The following is a 22490-nucleotide window of genomic DNA, read 5'->3' on the forward strand; positions in this document are numbered from 1 at the left end:
CTCTGCTAGGTACATGAAAGGATAACATAGAATACATTTTCAGAGCCAGACGCCACCTTACTGCCTTTCGTAGAAGGTAAAATGAAACCTGACGAGATTACAAAACGCCCATTTGCCCACTGGAATGTTTTATATAAATTTCTAGTATGTCAAGTCCTCGGAATTTTAGACTGCCAGACTGTTTTCTTTTAGATTATTTTAATCCAAAGGGATCTGGTTCTTGTGCTCTCAGACTGCTGTCACACAAAGCAAAGCACTGTAAGTGGAGATGATCAAGAGATTTTTTTTTTTTAAAAAATACACTCCTGATTCAAACTAAAACACTCATCCAGATGACCTACAGAAATAATTGTATATTATTTAATACATCAGAATAAATGCAATCCAGGAGATTATCCTGGGTATTCATATACAAATGTGACAGGACTATGAGTTTTCTTGAGATATTCTATGAATACGAAGGGATTCATTTGTAATGCAGACTAGTGTATATTAGAGTATTATCTCATTATATTGAGCTTCAGGCCCAAGCAGTGTTTTTTCAGGTTTTGCACACACAGGCAGTGAGTCTGATGCAATATCCTTCTCTACCTCTGTATAACACTTGATCATAAAAGTGTATCCACATGAAAAAATACCGCTTATAACTTCAAAGGAGTAGCTACACTACTGAATGTACCTCTGGATCTTCCTTCTAAAAAGTTCTTTGGCTTTTTCAAACTTCTCACTTGGTCTGTGGTATAAAAACAACCTCTGATGACTCAATTTGTTTTCTTTCATTTTTCAGAAAAATTGCCATGTGAATTGTTCAAGTTCCAAACAATAAGTCAGTCATAGGATTTTTAGCTAGTTCAACAAAACAGTGGAGATATCAATATTCTAAACAGTATCAGGGTACTGCACAGCCTTAAGCCAGCATGAATTCCTAACACAAATATAATGTTTTAGTTCCATGTCCTTGACACAACTATACATAGGGATGGTTGAGCACAATAGTTCTTACACTAACAAGAAAAAAATCTGAATTACAAATCTCCTCTTTTTTTTTTCTCTAACAGCTGCTTCCTACACAGATGGATCAGACTACGCCACTGTGCGACAAAATTCTAAATGATGAGTGTTTTCTCATTAAACAGTGAGATTTCATTTCAAGATTTAATTTCAAGATTTAATTTATCTTCATTATCTTTTTCACAGGAATATCTGTAAAAAACCTATGGGCAAAACAGGGACTGAAAGCAGTTCTCTCTTTAAAATTGTGGGGTGGCTGTGTTATCCTAAAGCACCACAATAGCTGCAACTGTCTTATAAGTTTCTGTGTCCACCTAAATGGGCAAAAAAAAGTGGGAAGAAGCAAAACAGATACTTTGTCCAGCCGCAGTTTTCATGTGTTCTTCCTCTAACCATCCATGTCTCTAGTATGGTTTATCAATTGCTTGGGACTCAGTGTACCTTCAGCAAGTCATTACAATATTTATCTTATAAAAGGAAGAAAGCATGATGTAGACATTACAACTGGATAACCATTATTGAATTTGAAATGGACTCATTATTTATTCAATATAAGTTTGTATGTGCAAAGTATCTTCATCTGCTACCTTTTTAATGCAGAATATGAATGAATTTAATTTCCTCCAAAATCAAACAGTAATTTCTGTATTTTTAGAACATTAATTTCTTTCCATCATAAAAAAAAATACTAATCCTTAAGGACTATAGTAATTAATTAATGGGACCCACCTACAAAAGAAGTTTATAATGACTATTGACAACCTAAGTGACTTATTAACCATACAAACATACATCTTCTTAAAAGCACAATTCATTAAATAGTTCAGTCAGTGTGTCATAAGAAATACAGCCCTCTGCTCAATATCCCCATAAAACGTAAAAGCAATCTGGAAGGTCTATTTCCTCCCACTATTACACCTTATGAAAGAAAGTTAGCCATCACCAAAGGCTGCTTAATAAAAACCTCAGCTATATATCCAGTTCTGGTTAAAATACGGAAAAAAAAGAAATATAATAAAGCAACTTGCAAAAAATGCCACATGAAAAATATAGAAAGCACTGTAAGAATCTTGTAACAAATAAATGATACTGCTTTATTTTTAGGACAGGTCATTGTCGCAGCAAAATACACTACAGAACAAAAAAGATTTTGAGAATGACACCAAGAAACCATTTAAAAGTATGAGAAAAACTATCATGTGAAACAGAAAAGGCAACAATTTTAATTAGTTGCGTAGAAGTAAGAGACTGCATGACAAATGTCTGCAAGATAATAAGCAGTGTACAGAAGGTATTCAAAATCTGCTTTTCTTCTCATCTTATAACAGACAATGACTGAAATGTTTAAAGAAGCTGAAAGACAGCAGGTTTGAAATTGAAAAGGGATATTTTTTAATCTGCTGCAAAATTAGACTGTGAAACTCAATGCAATGCATGAGAAAATTTTTAAGATTAGTAGTTCATCAAGAAAAAAAGCTATTTGAAGAGTGTATGAATAAAAAGACTAAACAGTGCTATACAATCAAATGCTAAGAAGAGTGAAAGAAAATTGGCACGGATATTATACTTCCAACCTGTGAGTTTAAGCCAATCTCTGGTTCTTACTGAATGAAATAGAATCTTCCAAGTAGGGGGCAAGTTATGCCCCACCTTTTCATGACCCCTTCTGAGACGTATCCAATATTGTTCTCTTACCTAAGGTTTAATCTTTTTCCTCTCTAGGCTTTATGTAACCTCAGCTCAATCGCCTACTGCTCTTAACAAGATATTTATTTGGACCGGAAGGAAAACAGACATCCTTTTCCAATAGCCCCAAAATTGTTGTCACTGTTGCTCAATCTCACCACACATTTGCCATAGGAAGATTCATGAACAAAATTTTCTCTGTTTTCAATTGACAAACCCATAATTTTTTTACCTCATTAGAGCCTTTGTTTTTTCCAGGCAGTTCCACAAAATTTTTTTTTTTCTTTTGTGAATGGGGCAAACATTTACTGTGCTCCTGCACTGTTACACAACTTCTATTTTAGTCCCTTTACACAACTTCTATTTTAGGAACATTTTACTGACTTTTCTTCCAATAGCCTTTGATGGCTATTTGCTTGTTTTATTCTTTATTGGTGATCTCCCTTAGGTGTCTTTCAAATTACCCACTTCTCTCACATTTAAATTAAGCAAAATTCTAGAAGGTTCCCAAAAGATCGATGTACCTCCTTCCTCCTTCATTTCTTATCTGAGCTCCTGGTCAAACATAAGAATAGTTTTCAGACTTCATCTCTACAATGCTTACAGGAACAAGCTTCCTAGTTACTTACATATGTAACTTTCTACTATATTATACAGTTTATTACTACTCAAATAGTAGTAATTTGATATTACTATCAAATACCTTATTGATAATATAACTTGTTAAAACTATGCATAGAGCTAATTTCTACGAAAATTACCCTCACTCTCCCCAAAATAAAAAGGAACACCTGAGTTAAATTTACACTGCCCCAAACAGACAACTCTTTCTAATGGAGAAACCATAGTAAGTGTTTATCAACAGAGGCATGGGATGAACACCTGGTGTGGTGCAACTGCACGCAGCCCAGTACATTAAATTTGCCCACTTGGCTCTTGTGATGGCTGGCTTGGAACAAACTGTATCTGTGTGAGATAACAATTGATTTTAGCCTTCAAAATAAGACTGTATGAACACCATCTGTGGGGAATTGTTTCTGGAGTGCTGTACCGCCACACCGCAGCGAGGAATGGTTTGGCAGGAGCACTCAGCCACTGCAACACACAAATTCCACATCACGGGACTTTCTGCACCTTCTCCACATATATTTCTTCCTGAAAAGTCACTATGGTCACTATAATTCTGCACCAGGGAGGAGCAAGCCTAGGTCTGCGGACAGGCTAGCGATAAGGTGCTGGAAAGCAGTGCCGGGACCCCAGAGAACGTCTGGAGCTGTGTCAGGGAAGGTTCAGGTTGGATCTCAGGAAAAGGTTCTTCCCCCAGAAGGTGGTGGGACACTAAACAGGCCCCACAGGGCAGTGGTCATGGCCCCAAAGCTGCTAGAGCTCAAGAATTGTTTGGACAATGCTCTCAGGGGCAGGGTGGGATTGTTGGGGTGTCCTGTGCAGGGCTAGGAGTTGGACTTGATAATTCTTTGAGTCCCTTCAAATTCAGGAGATTCAATGATTCTATGGTTTGACTTTGCTGGTAGAGCTGAAGCTGTAGATGATGCATCATGTCAACTGGTTGAAATATTATGGCCACTGGCCTTTCCAGTTAAAAGCAACTGTCTTATGAATAGTTGGGATGATGCCTCAACACACAATCAAAATGTGAGTGGGTGCTCTGCCACATGGCCTCCACCTGTGCAGTTTCCCAACACATTTGTGTAGCAGATGTGAATATCACAGGCCATCTATGATGTGGTGGTAGGAAGCAGAGAACTCAGTACAAACATTGGGAACGGTTTGTTTACATTCTTAAATGTGTTTGATTAATAACCTTTATTCTTGGAGTGCAAGCCATTTAGTTATGTCTGACAGAGTTAATGATCCTCAGAATATAAACCCACATGCAAATCAAACCACTAAATCTGAACTCTTTATTGTTTCAAACTTGAATTTTCCTAGTAGGATCTCTGTCATCTCAACTAGTAGAGTGGCAGCCAGCAATATATACTGTGACTAATGTTTCAATTTCCTCCTTTTTCCAGCTGGCAATCTCTGTCTGATAATCACAAGAATGCATATTGTATGTATCTTTCAGTGTTCTGGATTTATTTTTTATTTCCTCTGGAAAAAAATGTCCATTTCATTCTTCAGGGTATTACCATGGACTTTGTCTTGTTCTAGGCTGCTTTAATATAGAATCAGAGGATGTTTTGGGTTTGGGTTGTAAGACACTTTAAAGATTGTCTAGTCCCAACCTCCTGCCTAGGTTTCAAACCTGCCCAGGTTTTTACCTGAGGTAGACTTTCCTCTCCAAATCCTGGTTACTTTATAAGCTTTGAAATGGGAAGTTGTGGGTTTTTTTGCCACTGGATAATCAGAGTCTTTTCAGACAACCATTGCCAATTAATATCAGTTTTGTATTAAATCAAGAATATGTGAAATTGCTAATGATCTCTTTTACAATTCACATATTAATTATTTACATGGGTAGGAGGTCAAAAAATCTCAGAAATATTGACAGGATGTTTGTTGAAGTGAATAATAAAATAATAGCTTTGGGAATATGTCTCCTGCAAAATCAATCACCTACCTTAATTGATTTCACAACATAACATTAGATATGAAGAAATCCAAGATAAAAAGCCTTGTTCAAGAGAATGATAATGTGATTTTTGGAATTCTTGATGTGTAGAAGAAGAGACGTGCCATGCAATGAAGTAATTTTAATTTATCGTTTTATGATAAATTCGACAGACTTCTTACATGATTTACAGTGAGCTCAGAATTGAATTACCAAACTTTATGAAGCTGAGGAATTTGTATCAAAGGAATTCTGTGAATAGAGCTAAAGTGATATAACATAAAAGAGTCATATTAAGTCCACCACTGAAAATTCCATAATTCTCCCTGATTTTGAGACCTCCTTGGCTGCTTCTCACAGCTCACATCCTTAGGGAGCCTCTGAATACCTACATAGTGCATCTGATTTATTACCAGATCTTAAATCAGATTTTCTGAAAAGGGCTGATTTTCATTGTCCCTCAAAGAGTAATTGTTCACATTAAACTTGTCTTCTCTCAAATTTCTTTAGCTGCCTCCATGGGTTCTGGTCTCCCCTCAGTGAGCTTGGATCAGTTGTGTGAGAGCTTTACTTTGTTCTGAAGCTGATATAAATACACTTTGCTGATTACCAGGATCATTTGCTAACTGTTACATATCTCAATATTTTTGAAAGGATACTGGTGACCCAGGAAACAACTATGATAAAATCACTCCATAATATTTTCACGAGATTAACTCAGTGGAACTGCCTACATTACCTATGTAATTAACTGAGAGAGTGACCAAAGTTAATGAAATTGAATGTCTTTGGGGACACTTTCCATTGGGTATTTAAGGGACATAATGAGCATTAAGTAGTTAGTTGAGCTGGACTGCATTAGTCCCTGACACTCCAAATTATAGACAAGTATCTAAATGGAGCAATTAATACAGATAGGCTGGATTCAGTACTTACTCACCCTGATCTGAATGAGTGAACTAATCTTTCACATGCAAATGGAATTGGATTCTTGAGTTTTACTTGAGTTTTTATCTTCTGAGTAATGGTTGGCTTCCAAATGCAGCAATAATTTGAGATTTTAAGAACTACGCTGCTCTTAGTTAAAAAACCAACTCATGCACAAAATAAACCCCCAAAAATTTGGCTTGTGAGTCTCTCCTTAGGCAAGCACTTATTCTAAATGAGTCTTGCATATGGAAAACCCCCCAGGTTCTATTCAACTGACAGATAATGCAGGTTATATTTATAGGTTAGTATGTGACCTGATCAGTCACTTGCAGATGAACTCTCTTACTAACTGGTTTTGATCACTGGTGGGATGGTGTGAGAAGCAGACTCTGTGGAAGCACTACCAAGTAGTAACTAAAACATCCCTGAACTAGCAATGCTGTTTCCAGCATAAATTCAAAACCCAACCCCACACCAGCTACTGTGAAGGAACTTAAGTCTGCTCCAGCCAAATCCAGCACACTCGAGATTTCTTTTCCTGTATGGTTGCTTTTCAGTTCTGTAGCTACACACTGTTAGTCTAGGATTCTCACCTAAAAACAAGAAATACTCTTCAAATAAGTGGTAAGGATTAGAAAGAGATCTAGAAACTCTGTTGTAGACAGGATTAAATGTACATTCAATTTAAACCTAGTGCTTCTATCTTTGAATTTAAGTGTTGCGAGTTAAAACATTTCTTAATTAATTATAAAGACATAGGTAAAGAAAGATCTAGAAGATCTATTTATTCAGAAATTTCTTTTCAGCATTTCTTTCTTCTTTTTGTCTAGCATTAATCAAAGCAAACCCACAAACAATATTGAGATAAGAGATCTCTACTATTTCAAATATGCTTTTCCATTAAATCCATGTAAAATGTGTTTACTTTGTTGTTGCTGTGCTCTAAAGTATGCATAGCAAATTATGCACTGTTGTGTCCAGCAGGTAGGTAGGTCATTTTCTGAAGGCAGCAGTAGTATTTAGTGGTATTAGCTGACTCACAATATAAAGGGTAAAGTTTGATATACTTCAGAAAATCAGATTCCATGTTAATCCTTAACAGACAATAAAAAAGTTCCTATCTATAAATACAATAAAATTTACCATGTGGAACTTACTGTGCTGGCAGTGAATCCCGTTAAATCCCTCTGGACATTTACAAACATATCCTATGAATGTGTCGCCTCGGTATGCTTCACTAATTTCACATATCCCACCATTATGACATGGATTAGGAATGCAGGGTCCTAAGAGAGGGGGGAATAAAAAAGAGAAAAATGTATACACACATAGTAACAAGCATAATAATTTCAGTCATTTATAAGCATTCATTAAAGAAATAAAATGCCTTATGGATAGCTTTATATTCCATCATCATCATCATCATCATCATTCCACTAACCCAGTTAAAACACTCCCTTCACTTACTTCAGATAACTTGCCAGCACAGATTTTTATGAACAAGAAAAAATATGAAGCATATCATTACTCATTAATCACAGCATTATTTTTTAATGTAAGAGAAGACAGGAGATAGAGAAGTTAAATCTTGCTCTCCTATTAAAGATAGCGGGCATTCTAACTTTTACACCACTGAGGAGATAGGTATTAATCAAACATGCTTATCATGTACAGAGTGATATGTACAATGTCCCTGAATGATCCCTACATTGCAAGTTAGTAGTCTGAGGAGATTTTTGCTATGGCTTTGGGTGACTTTCTGAATATGTGATGATCTGGGCCAGCACTTTGCAGCTACTAAACCAGCTATTCCTTTTCCACTAAGTGCTTTTGTAGCACATCCACATCAAGATGATTTCAAAAAGCTCTACTGACTAAATATTCTTTTTCCCCAGCAAATCACATGCTAGGATACATACAATTTCAGCAGTGAGATCTAATTTGTTAGGTTTACAATTGCTATAACCTTAAATACCTTTAAATAACAGAATTTTTTGGCCTGAGGTCTAAAGTTTACTCATTTAACAGCACATGCTACAAGCTTTTTACATTTTATTATCTTATTAATATCACCTGCAATATGACTCTTACCAGGAGAAAACACTTGGCATTTTGGTGATTTTTTTTTTCCAATCTCATTTTACAAAAAACTGGCAATCATTGATTAGAAAACCTCATGTACAAGTCTGTGTGTGAAAAGATTTGTGAATTCAATATAAAGTATGTTATTTGCAACCTTTGCAATACACACAGAAAGATGGTACTCATTGCTTATTGAAATGCAATCTCATAATCATTCAACTGCTTACTTATTTAAAAAAAAAAAAACCAAAACAACAAAACCAAAACCCCAACAAAACAGAAAAGAATTCTATGACATAATTTACTGAAAATCAGCAATGGGAATTACAGAATCACAGAGTCATGAAATCACTGAGATTGGAAAAGCCCTCCCAGCCCATCAAGTCTATCCTGTGCCTGATCCCCACCTTGTCACCCAGCACAGAACACTGAGTGCAATGTCCAGTCATTCCTTTGACATCTCCAGGGATGGCGACTCCACCATCTCTCTGGGCAGCCCTTTCCAATGCCTGACAGCCCTTTCCAGCAAGAAATTCCTCCTAATGTCCAACCTGACCCTCCCCTGGCAAAGCTGGAGGCCATTTCCCTTTGTCCTGTCCCGTGTTCCCTGGGAGCAGAGCCCAACCCCTCCCTGGCTCCACCCTCCTGTCAGGGAGTTGCAGAGAATGAGAAGGTCCCCCCTGAGCCTCCTTTTCTCTAGGCTGAGCCTCCCCAGCTCCATCAGCCACTCCTGGTGCTCCAAACCCTTCCCCAGCTCTGTTCCCTTCCCTGGACACACTCCAGCCCCTCAATGTCTCTCTTGTCTGAGGGGCCCAGAACTGCCCCCACCACTCGAGGTGTGTCCCCAGCACTGCCCAGCACAGGGACAGGCACTGCCCTGGGCCTGTGACACACCATGGCTGGGACAGCTCAGGGACCATTGGCTTCTTGCCCACCTGGGCACACCTGGGCTCATGTCCAGCTGCTGTCACCAGCACCCCAGGGCCTTTTCCAGCTTTCCAGCCCCTCTTTCCCTACCTGGAGTGTTCCATGCGGTTATATGTTGTGACCCAACACTTCATCATATTGAACCAATGAATGATTGAATTGAGTGATTTAAATTTAAAAGAGCTGTAAGTTTAGTGTTTCTGAAGGTCTGCTGATTAGTTCATGTTTTCAGTTACAAATTGTGGGCTGAGAGATGTTCATAGCAGCAGCATTCATCAAACATTACATTAGTGAAAACCACACTCTCCAAGAAAATATTAATTTGCAGAAGATAAAAATTAACTGAATGACGGTATATTCCCAAGTTATAATTGCCAGTGCTGTTGCTGACATCCAGGTGCACATTTCTATTACAAGTTATGTCATCAGCCAAGACACATCCCTGAAGAATTTATGCTTTGCTTACATCATTAAACACAGGATATGTCTCACTGAACTCAAAAAACAGGGGACACGAATATACAGCAGTTTATTCCAAATGCAGCTGGTAGTTAAAAAGGGCAAAAATCATGAAGATGAAAACAAGCACCCTGGCTGCTGCCTGTTTCGCCTTTCTCCATCCACATTCTGCATTACACTTTAAAAGTAATGGTACACTACATTCTTAATTCTAGACAACATATATCATCAGGTCTAGGAAGGCTTGTGTGTTTCAATTATCACTGCTTCTGTTCATGGTCTTTCTCCTTCAGAATATTTTGGGAAAAATCATATTCCATAATCTGTACTTTTTGTCTCCCAATGATTATAAACTGTGTGATTTTTTTCAAGCCCCTATCACAGTGCTGCAATTTGGGGAGTAGGTGCAGGTAGCCTCATATATTAATAGTTTCTATGCAAGCAGATCTCTAATCTTCCAAGAACAACAAATCTTTTAATGATTACTTTTTCATTTTGCTTGCTGCTTTGTCCATACAGCTTGTTAAGTACGTGTTCAGCCTACTTCCATTGATTTTCTTTATATTTTGCATTTTTTCAGATCAGTCCAAAGTACAAAGGCTTAAAAGGTCATTTGAGGTGCACAGTAATAAGTATACTGGTGCATGACAGTATTTTTAACTAATGTTTGTCTTCTATGATGCCTTCCTTCTGGAAAAAAAACCCCACAGCAACAATATGGACTTTTTTTCCCCTAATTATGGTTGTTATTTGGTTATAGATAAATAATAACATTATTTTCAATGTCAATGTTAAGTATTTTGCTTTAGGTATTTTTGTTTCCTTTTATTGTTGTTGTTAATAGAAACTGGTAGTTCAAAAATTATTTTTAGAGCAACAAAACATCTTCATTAAATGTACTGAAATTAATAAAAAACAATCACCTAACTTTCAGTAGTTAACATTCATTTATTAATAAGGACATGGGTTAGACTGATCTGTGTTCTAAAGCAATGATTGAAAATTAAAAAGCTTGTATCATCCTACCTTGTTTCTCCTAATTCTCCAGAGAACTAGCCTCTCAGTTCACACATCTTCAGAATATTTAAATTGCATGAACACCCAAACATATGATTTATTTTTTTTTTAACTGAGTGTACAAGATCCCTGATACAAGTTCTGCAGCTTTGACTGTCCTGAAGGATTTGGGCCCTAATCCTGCCATTATTCCATTTAAGACCCCAAAATGGTATGTAAGGTCTAGCCACAGCTTCCAGATATGAGGGGTTCCAGTTAGCTTCCATAGGGATATGTAGGCTTTTAAACAACATGGTATTGAGTGCAGTATAATTAATTGCCTCACCATCTGATTAATGTTTTCTCTTACTCAGGTCTATAGCAGCAAGTACAAACCCATCCTTTTTTTTTTAGACAACAACAACAACCAAAAAGAAAAAACCAAAACCACACAAAAAACCCAAGAACACAAAAAACCCCTTCAAATAAACCAACAAAAGAAGAATTCAAACCTGTCAAATAATTTTGAACAACAGTGGACTTCAGGGACTGGGTTTTTAAAATCAATAGTGTTGCAATACTTTAACAGGTAATCTTTAAGTGGCTTCCAACACAAAGAGAACAGCATTTGATCAATATTAATGAGCAAAGGAATTCAATGGTATGGTTTCCAGGCATTTTTATCTGTGTTCATATAAAATAATGTCAGCAAGATTAATTGTGCACTCAAAGTAATAGATCTATTCACTTTCGCTGTTCTTTTCAGTACTTTGTTCATTTCCAGAGGTATTAGCCAACATAATAAGTGGAGTCCAAAATACATCATTCTCTTATTCAGTTGAAATCTCATGCTGTTTTTGAAAAAAATATTGAAAGTTAACTTACAGCATAGCAGGTTTTAAATTTTAGATGTTCTCATCAAAAACCTCTGAGATTTTATAGATGTATGAATCAAAAAATACATCCTCAATAGAGTTGCAAAGTGGCTTAAGACAGAATCATGTTATCTATTTTCTTCTCTGACGAGTACGGTCAATTTTATAAGAAAATCTTGTATCATGCAATACTGAAGTGCAAATTACATATTTGAGAGAAACCATTAGTTTGCTTTTAGCAAAAAAAGCCAGGAAAGCAAAGAAACCAGTTCAGTGATAGTCATCTGTAAAATAACCCATTTCTCATGCTTCTAACAAACAGTATAAGCTTTTTTTTTTTTTTTTTGCTAAATATAAAATCTGCTGATGCTTTGAAGACATTCAAAAACACCAGGCAGTTTCAGAGGATGTTATTAAACAAGAAATCTACATCAATCACATCTTCCTCCTAGTGTTATTCCCCGTAACTGAAAGTGAGCTAAAACAGGAAGGTGATCAAACATAAAAGCCGATCATTTCTTACTAAGTCAAGTTAAATGAATATGAAAAATATAAAGAGAGAAAAAAAAAGAAATATGTACTCCAATGGAGTAAAACATGCAAAATCACTACATTTTTTAAAAGTAAAATTAGACAGTGAAATAGAAATGTTAACACTTTTGATAGTATTTATCTATCCATTTTCTCTTCATATAGAAATAATGCAACTTTTATGAAAAATACTAAATTTGATATTGACCTTGATATACATCAAGATGAAGATACTGTTAACAACAGAGCTAATTGCTTCATTTATTTTGTGGAATAGTACTGAAGTAGGACTAATAGATAATGTTACTCTCATGATATAATAAGCTACAAATGCCATCAAAACAAATATTGGGAGTTATCATCAAACTAATAAAAAGTATCAAATTATTTTGGTTTTCATTTTAAACAAAACCACTCTGTAGCTGCTTGCCTTTGTAGCACTAGCTTATCTGAAGTCCCTCTTGGCTTTACACAAATGTCATAGAAGGTGTTTTCCTCCCACTGATAAGTTTGAATCTTCATCAGAGAGCTCTCACATAGCATCAGTAGTTTGAAGTTTTCCTCTATGTTCTGATCATACATGATTCTTTAGATGCTCCCTCTGACAAAGAAAATTCTTCAAAATAGGCTGTGACAGAGATCACTCAACTCAGCAAGAGCTCCTGTATTTTGAAATCAATATGTGCAAAAGCAGCCAGAATTAGCCTCCCTGCTGCTGGAGCTAGAATGGCCCAGGCTTCCCATGAGGAAGAAGTTAAGGATTATCACACTGAATTAAGCTCAGTGTCCAGGTAATCCAACACTCTACCCCTTCTGCTTATCAGTTCCTGCACCCTGACAACAAAGATGAAGGGCCCTGCAATGGGAATGAGTGAAAATCTGCACTAGATATCTCATAAATACTTGAGATGAGCCTAAGCTCTGAGTCTTTATATTTGACATAATTTTCTAACATGTATGTTTTTTTCACACTGTTAAAAATCATACCACTTATATACGCACAGATGATAGGCCACCTTTTTTCCGAAGTATATTGACCTTTTTCTTTCCTCATCACCCTTTTAAAAACTCAAAATGAATTTTTGAAAGGTCTGCCCTTTCAAATGTGAGATTATGGAATTCACACTTCAGCAGACACAAATCCAAAATACAACATAATCCTATTCAAAAGAGACTGTCTTCCACAGAGACACATTCAAATTCAGCAGGAATGTTCCCACAGGTTCTAACAGAAAACTGCTTTATTGCACATAAAGGGCAGGAATATAACAAAAGCTTGTGAGGGTCTCTGATCTTCCCCACATTTACTACTTTGTCTAATAATTCAGCTTTGTAGTGAAGGCTTTACCTGACACAGGGGCTGGTTCTGAATGCCCCCAGCTGTGTTCCTGCGTGGGAGTTGTGATGCTTCAGAGACTATTTTAACAACTTGACAGAAATGATCTTGCATCTGCTGAGCTCTGGGGATCAATAAATCATACCAAGACACGCGCTTATATCTCATCTTGCCTATACATTCAAGCACACAACGACACAGATCCATTCCAGCAATGCAGTGCAGGAGTCAGGTCCCACCTGTACCTGCACCTTGAGCCTCTGCACCACCTTTGTGGTTAAGACTAAGCTTCTGCTTAGGTATTTTGTAGATTTCACCTGCATATAGAAGAAAACTACCATTGTCCAAGACCACTCTTCTTGTCCAAAGCACAGCATATTTATTCACCACATTTCAGCTGCCTGCTTTGTAGGGCACAGCTTTGAGGGCATTGGAAGAACATGTTCCCAGCAGATGTGCTATTGACCTTCTGCCAGAAGGCACTGCAATCAGGAAAATGTCTTCCAGAAAATATGCTTATTCTACCACTTAAGGGTGAAGCATCTGCAGCAACGATTGAATATGCTGTAGTGCACTATTTGTTCTTTCTTAAATAAACATCCAAACATTTTAGGGCCCGGCTCCAGTTATACTGGTGCATCATGACATGGTTCTAAGAAAATAAAGGAGTCTCTTGGTTTAACTAAAACCCATGGAAGTTGAACTTGATGTATTTTGAACTATCTCGTCCCTCAAATCTTCTGAAAACGTTATATTCTTGCTTGTCCAGTAAACTTGAATATTTGTGAAACAAAGAGATAAAGGAATAAACCAAGCCACAGTAGCTCCTACGCATCAGTGTATTTTGCATGATTTCCTTTTCGAATTTGCTACCATTGATTCTATTTTACTATTAGAATACGAATGTACTTTGTGTCAATAAATATGTATTAGACCTACAGCTTGCTTTTTGTTTGGTTATTTTAACAGTAGGCACTGCAGAACACCATTCATAGTTTATGTGGAATATTGATAACATTAACTGATAGCTATATGTTATTCCAGTTAATGCATGTAAGCAGTAAAACAATTAGCAGCTACAAAAACTGTTATCTCATTAACATTCTCAAGATACCAGCTTTGGAAACAAAAATAAATAAATAAATAAATCTATTCAGCCTGGCTCATAAGTGAATTAGTATCGTATTAGATTCTGTCTACCCATTATAAACTAATGGCACCAATCCAGACTTAATTGCTCTGTGATTAAATATTTATCTTGTTTTTAATACAGGAAATGGAGTGTGCTGATTATAATGATCAAGGTGTCTTTATCTGGATGCAGCAAAAGCTAAGGTTCACCCCTTGAGTGCAAAATGCTTTAGGTCACTTCTGCACATTCCCTTCTAATTCTACTCTGTAGAATTCTGTTACAGGGAAGAAATTTAGGATGATTGTCCAGCCATCTCCCAACCTTTTTTTTTTAACTGAATAACTAGAATATTTTCTGAAAAGATGCAGTTTAAACTTGATGACTGCACAGTGCCTTCCTCAATAGTCTTAAGTTTCTCACCTTACTCTGTCATTGATTGAGAAAGGCAGATTATACCCAAATTTGAGGCACGGTCAGTGTAGCAGGCGGTGTAGTAATACCACAGAGGATGAGACATGGCAATTCTCTAAAAGCAGGAGAAAGAGTTCAATGCACTACAAGACATTTTCCCCAAGTTGCCTCTCATTATTTCTCCCCATACTCCTCAGCTTCCAAACCTGAGAACTTTCCTTCCTCGTCTTCAAAGCTGTTTTTCACCTCTTTATACCCTTTGTCACCTAAATATATGTTTCTGAATAATGCCCACAGTATTCTTACCCCACCAGCTCTCTCACAAATCTCCTTAACAAGTTATTGTGTGACTTATTCTGCATCTGTGCATCACCTTCCACAGGAGGATTTTACCTCCCCAGAGAATACTTGCTCTGTTTACAGAAAATACGGGTTCAGGGCCTTTTCCTTCTCCTGCTCTAGCTTTACACTCAGGCAGCAGCATCATTATTTTTTTTCCTAGATGATCCTATTTCTGTCATGACTTTTGCTCTTGCTGACCCAAGTGTGGCAGATTGGTTGTTGCACTCCATTTTTTGTTTTTCACTTTGTACCATTGTTAAAGCCAGCTTAATTTTCCAACTTAAGTTAGAAATATTTTGCAAACTCATTTTTCAGTTGTTTCTGAAAAATCAACTGTCCAAATACAGAGAATCTTTCATTTTGTAAAAAACTTTGCTGAAGAATTTCAAAGACTTGAATTTTTAATGTTGGAACATTGAGAGAAATATTACAGTTTTCAGGTGGGATGTTTGAGAGATTCAGTTCAAAAAAGCAGCCCTGACAACCCTAACGTCTACAGATTCTACATGAAAATAAACTCTCAAAATCCATTTTCTATGTGATTGAAACAAATTCATATCTCTGTTTATTGCACTGGTATTTTGTTTAAGTAAAACAGACCCAGCAATAAGGAAATTATACACAGTTTGGTGCCTAACGCAGAATCTCAATGCTAATTGGATTTCTGTGCAACAGTGCTGTTTTTATCTTTATAATTCTTGTCATCGTATATGAAGGTGTCAGAGTCCATTGTTTCACTGCACTATAAACTGCCAATGATCAGGACTTTCCATTCTTTTTCATCATGTTCTGCTAATTACTGGAAAACAGAAAAAACCTACAAAGCCTATGTGAACCTTAATTATAACAGCAAATAGATTAAAATCCAGTTAGTCCTCTTGATGAGCACTCCAGCAGGAACTAAAAAATGCAACAGCCTAAACTTAGGCTATTCATATTTGTATGAGTCAGGTCCTAATTACTAATGTTGCATTAATGACACAGAAACAGCAGAAGAGAATCTCAGAGGGTGATTATCCTTAGGATATGAAATACTATTAAAAAGTGATGAAAGAGAATCACTAAATGTGAAATATATATAGCCCAAATGGGCATAAAGTTGTCCACAGCAGAAACCAAAGGAAATAGACAAGACTTACACTCCAGTCATTTATTTCCCTGAGGATGTAGGACAGAGGAAATATATTCTTTCCTGTTCCATCTTTTTCCCAATCTGTCATCAAAACCTTCCAATTTAATGTAAAAATCTAACCATAAATCCCTCTGAATTCCAGATTCTGTCACTATTCTCTAACTCCTACTTCTGTCTGAGGTAGATCATTGTTCTCTTTTCTTCTCATCTCCCATTCTTGCTTCATATCTGTCTCTTGTCAACTCAGAAAGCCACACGCTGACTAAGAATCCCAATTTAAAAATCACAACCCATGTTTGCATTCATGAGCCTTCAGACTGGAAGATATCTGTTTCCTTAGCACCAGCAACATCCACAGCACAAATATAAGTTAATTGTTCCTGATTAATATGGTCCTCATTGAGTTAGTTGTACCTGGGTGAAAATACTGACCTGTTTTAGTGGGTACTGGTAACAATTTCTGTTCAGCAATACTGGAGATTGGTAGTTTCTGATATACAATGCTTCAATTTAAAATGACAATTTGTGTTATTTGCACACAAGGTAATAGTTTGTAATAACAAGTCCAAGTACAGTTCTCTGCACAGGTAAATTCTGCCTTCAACAGAGCCTTGTGCAAGGGCTGGGGCATAAGTTGCAGCATTCCCAAGGCCACTAATATATTCCTTTAGGGAATGGCATGGCAGAGCTCCTCTGGAGCCACACAGTCTTTTCTGGTGCCCACTGTCAGCTGTGTAGCTCATCAGGCACATCCATCTGTCCCCTGGTTTGCAAGATGCAGGGATCTGTGCGCAGGTATAATGATGGCATTATTCACCTGAGCGACTCCAGAAGATGAGGACATGAACTAGGCATGAGTAACTTCCCCTCACCGCAGGATGGATGATCTGAGTGCATGCTAATATTGTCTCTCTAATCTAGTCAAGTTGGTAGCTGGACATGGTTCCTGAAAGGGGAGGGGACCCATAATATTAGTCATCTGGTTATGGAATGGAGTCAGGCACAGAGAAGGATGTCTGCTTGAAAAATGTGGATATGCAGCTGGGTTTTGAATGATGAGGAATAAGACCAGTAGGAGATGCTATGAAAACAAACCTAGGTACATGAATTAAACATTTTGAGGCAAGTTCTTTATTTGGAATTTCCTGACATATTATCTGTATTCTGCTATCAAAATTTTAGCTGGGAACAAGACTTGATGATAAATACATTGCTTTACATCTTCTGCCCCTCCCCCTGCTCATGGGAGGTTAAAGCAGAATGCACACCTGACAGGATCATTGATTTGCATTTTTTCAAAAAAAAAATACCCAGTACCCACTGTTTTGCGGGGGGGAAAAAAAAAAGTAGAAAGATTTTTTTCTTACTTAGGAGGCAAGATTAAAAAATGAAAATTGAGAAATTCCAGGTCAACATGGAAAAATTAAGAATCTGATATTGAAATGCTGTCTCTCTTTCCCTTGGAGTATATTAATAAATAAACTGTTCTGCAATTTTAACAGGATGAAATACTGTTGAAAAGTTGAAACTAATGAAATTCATGAATAACTGTAACACTGACTTGTAGTATTACTGTGGAGTGTTAATTCATGCTTTGCAAGTAAATGTTGAAATATGGTGCTGCAGGCAAATTGAACATATAAATCTCTATCCAGACCTTTTTGTTCCTGAGCTATGGCTCATTCATTGCAGATAGCCATTCCAATAAAACTTATGAATTCCAAGTTATTTCTCAGCTTATTTCACACGATTCAAATAACTTCTAAAGTATATAAAGGTAGAATTCATTTTAACATTTTTTTTAAACAATAGATAACTGGACATTCATGGGAACATGCTACATTTTAATAATTATTACTTTTATCACAACAGTTGTCACACAGACACAAACTCCACGGTGGCCAGTGGAAGTTTTGTCTTAAATAAGTAAAGAAAATATATTTCTGCACAGGACTGTGAAAGCTTTTGCCCTTTTCTTTACCTCTAGTCATACTGATAGTTTCCATTTAGCATTTTGTTACTTTGCAGTTCAGTGGATCTTATGCAAATTATTTTGCTATGACTTTGTTTTGAAGTCTCATAGTATTTATTTGTAAGGAAGACTAATGAAGGTAACAGTTTTATATAGGTGGAAAAAAAAGTTGTTTCCAAAATAATATTTTTGATTACTACAATTGTATAGATGTGATGAAATGAAACACAATACCTCAGAAGACAGCTGAATGCCAGATGTCCTTCTTTCTTTCAGCCTATAATGGACATTCATGCTCTGAGGTAAAGCACTGTTTATCTTAAAAGACTTTCAGTGGAAAACAAAAACAGACTTAAAGATCTTCTCAAAACCACAGTGATACTCCCAGAGTTCAGCTGGTTTCTCATGGATCAGTACAGACTGGTGAAAGACTCAAAACAGTTTGGGATAGCAGGGATTTTTTTACTTGGGAGCATTAGAAATAGGCAGAAGAGCAGTAAAACATGGTGCAGTGCAGGGGGAAACTCATTTCGATGAGAACTGGGCACGAGATCAGCAGTTGATGAGGCAGAGATTCATAACCTAGACCAGATGGAAGAAAACAGCCCATGTCAAAGCTACTCTAAACCCTGCTCTTGGTCCTCCAGAGTGCTTAATTCCCCTTGCAGATAACTCCATTATCTGCCAGCTACAACATTCCTGGGCTTTGATGCACTAAAAATCCACACCAATGTAAGGTATTACGAATATCCATGATCATGATCAATAAAATACTGCTGCTTCAGACATGAAGAAATACTCTTTTGTCTGATATTTATCCATTTTTTCTGATGTTTATGAATTTCACCTACCAGCTGGTTCAATAAGATGTGCTACAAACCTTTGCTTCTCACAGCTCTCTTGCAACGTATGAACCCACACCAGAAAATGATCCTGAATTCACATCTTTCCCTGATTATACAATCAGTCTCAAAGGAGACTGAATTTAACTGAAGTATCACATTCTCTCAGTTCAGCCATGCTGTCTCTACTTTGCCACCTGCAGAGAGCTTTCCTTGGCACTTCCTCTGTACTTGCTTTAGCAGTTATCCAATCTGCTCAAGCTTAGGCATATGCATAAGTTCTTTTAATACCCTGACAAAATATGAATTACTGGAAAGGTATGGTTATAAGAATTCTCTCTTTTTTTTTTTTTTCAGGGATCAGAGTAGATTTTTGTGCATTTGCTTGTTTTTTACTAGACAACAGTTATAGATAAAAAATAAATTTATTTAATGACAAGAGATATGAAATGTTAGAAAAAGGTGCCAGAACAAACATACAAGACACATGATTAAACTTATCATTAAAGGTTTTCTTGGCTGTTTCAGAATGTCAGCCCAAACACAAAACTGTAGAGCTTATGCAATAGAGGCATTCCCAAGGGAGTTATTAGAGAGGGAGGTTTCCCATTCGTCCTGCTGTTTAACTTCATAGCATAGGGAACAATAATAGTGATAACATACAGTGACAATTTGGTTTAAAATACTGGGCTTCGTTTCTTTTCTTATCTTGCTTATTGCACTGGACAGCACAAAACATGAGCTCGCAATACTTAAATCTTTACATTAATTTCTAACCTGATTAATTTTCTAATTTTTTTAATTGATTTTATCATATTCTCAATTTAAGGCTTTTCTGGTACCCTTCTTCAAACATGACACTGGAGCACAGCAGCCATACCAAGGGTTTTTGCAAGATCCATACTGGTTCACTTTGCTCAGAATCTACAAATCTTATGTTGAAGTAGTCAGCACCAAGAGTATACAACTCCCATCTCAAAACCATTAAATTTCAGGAAACCTCATCACAGCCACTCTTGTTTATTTAATATAACCAGAATTATTAGCACCCTGATCTTTAGCAACCAACAGTACAACTCTACAAGGATCCATATTTCTGTAGGCTCAAAAACTTTGAAGCACAGAACAATCAACATGCTAAATATATATAATGAAAGGAGATACCACAAACTAATGTGAGGAAAACCAGATTGTAAATATGAGAAAGCAGCAGCTATACAAAAAGTGAGATCCAGAAACCTCAGGATACAAATCATAAATATGTGCATACTCATATGTGCACAGACACCACAATACTGGGCCACACAAATTCAAGACTCACTTGTAGTCCTTCCCAGAGAAACCAGAAAAGGAGATTCACTTAAATTCTGAATTTCTTCCTAGTTGACATTAACCAAACACACTCCTATAGCCATACACTACATCTACATGTAGAGAAATAACTACATGTAGGGAATAATTGCTCTTTTTGTTTTAAATATCTAGCTTACTGGGATGACTCATCCTCTACAAGTTTGTGTTTCTTTTCTTTGGCTGCAAAGACTGACATAAATTGGACTCTTCACTCTTGAAGAGGAAATCAGAATGAGATGACATCTATGCATGCTGTTGCTGTTCAGCCTTCCAAAAATAAGACTACTGCCCAAACATTTCTGTCACAATTTAGTGCCAAATGCACAACTGCCAATAGTGAGGATTTCAAATCCGTATGTATGCCAAAACTAACACTCATAAACATATATTCTACCACTAAAACCTTACAGTAATTAATATTATTATTTGGATTAAAACATCTGTCATGGAAGGGTTTGGTTTGCTGTCCAAAAATATGACAAACATATGAAAAACATACTTAGCATCTTTAAGAGCACACTTAATTTACAGCTTTTAACTTTGCTATCATGTACTATCTTGGTGCAGAACCAGTCATTCCACAAATGGATCATTATTAAATACATCCATAGCCTCCTGAATTGATGTGCAACACAAAGCCTTAGTAACTAAAAACCACTTAAATTTGTATTGTAAAGGAATAAAATTTCTTCCTCACTACTCTTTGTTTTTACATTCAATCTAAAGCTTTTAAGACGGTCATAAGACTTTAACGTAAGCACAAAATAAGCCTCTTTGTGATGTTATTTCTTGACTAGAGTCCTTTTCATCAAGCTTGTTAACCTGCTTCTAAATCCCCAACCAACCACCACTCTTCTTTGGTTTGCTTTCATTAGTATTTGCCTTTTTTTATTTCACTTCCCACACATCTAATTCCTGGATGGGAATCTTTGAGTGCTTCAATCCAATTTAATTATAGCATCTCACCAAAGATGGCTGTTGAGTTTTTTTTCTTCACTCTAACTTTCACCACACATTTCCACCAAACTCCCTTTTCCACTGAGCGCACAAACACTTGACTTCACAGCAAGATAGATCAAGATGCTAAACCAAATGAACACTGGCTCTATCAGAGAAATTGCATTACGGATGCGGTACTTCCAACTGGAACAGAAACCTGATGTAGCTCAACACAGGTGCTAACACAGGCACAGAGGAGAGAGGAAGAAAGCATCGATGTGCTGGAAGAAGGGACAAAAAATTAATGGATGATGTGAAGGAAACAACACTCGTAATGGCAGCCAGATCCATGCAGATAATCCACTGCTGCCTCTCTCTCTGTTTGCACATCTTCAGACTCACTCCCCTCTGTGCTCATACTCAACTCACTGATCCCATTTTTTTGCCTGTTAACTTCCTTCCCCAGGAACTTCTTGTCTCAGTTTGCAACACTTCTCAGAGGAAAATCTGTCCTGTAACTTGTAACTTGTTATCTGTTCTCTGCCATGCTTAGCCTTTTCACGGAATTACAGAATGATTTAGGTTGGAAAAGTCTTCCCAGACCATCAAGTCCAACCTGTGACTGATCTCCACCTTGTCACCCAACCCAGAGTACTGAGTGCCATATCCAATCATTTCTTGAACACGTCCAAAAAATTGTGCTCAAAAAAAAAGAGGTGCTTTTTTGTCCTAATTCTCCTGTAGTCTTCTTAGAAGCACAGGCAACTCAAGGAGCAGCAGAGTACACTTAGATCCCTACAGCAACAGGAACAGCAGTTTGTTCATCTTGCCTATTCCTTCTCCATCTTCAGAGGATGAAGCAATACACATCAAATATTAATCTCTAATTTCTTTAATCATGTCTCTCAAACTGCTATTTCCCCTCTTTTTGTCTGTCCTAACAAGGTCCAGGCACCTGCAAA

The 22490-nt window shown here is 36.9% G+C and overlaps 1 protein-coding gene across 3 annotated transcripts in view; it reads right to left on the reverse strand.

Annotated features, from left to right (window-relative positions):
* The window catches only part of EDIL3 (EGF like repeats and discoidin domains 3), a 233692-nt gene that overhangs the window by 113545 nt on the left and 97657 nt on the right, over positions 1–22490 (reverse strand). For all 3 annotated transcript variants that reach the window (XM_064642242.1, XM_064642241.1, XM_064642240.1), the window contains one exon: positions 7357–7485. In XM_064642242.1, coding sequence (XP_064498312.1) covers positions 7357–7485 — 129 coding nt within the window. The remainder of the gene's footprint in view (positions 1–7356; positions 7486–22490) is intronic.

The sequence above is a fragment of the Pseudopipra pipra genome, chromosome Z (genome assembly GCF_036250125.1).
Source record: "Pseudopipra pipra isolate bDixPip1 chromosome Z, bDixPip1.hap1, whole genome shotgun sequence".
In the NCBI taxonomy this organism is placed as follows: Eukaryota; Metazoa; Chordata; class Aves; order Passeriformes; family Pipridae; genus Pseudopipra; species Pseudopipra pipra.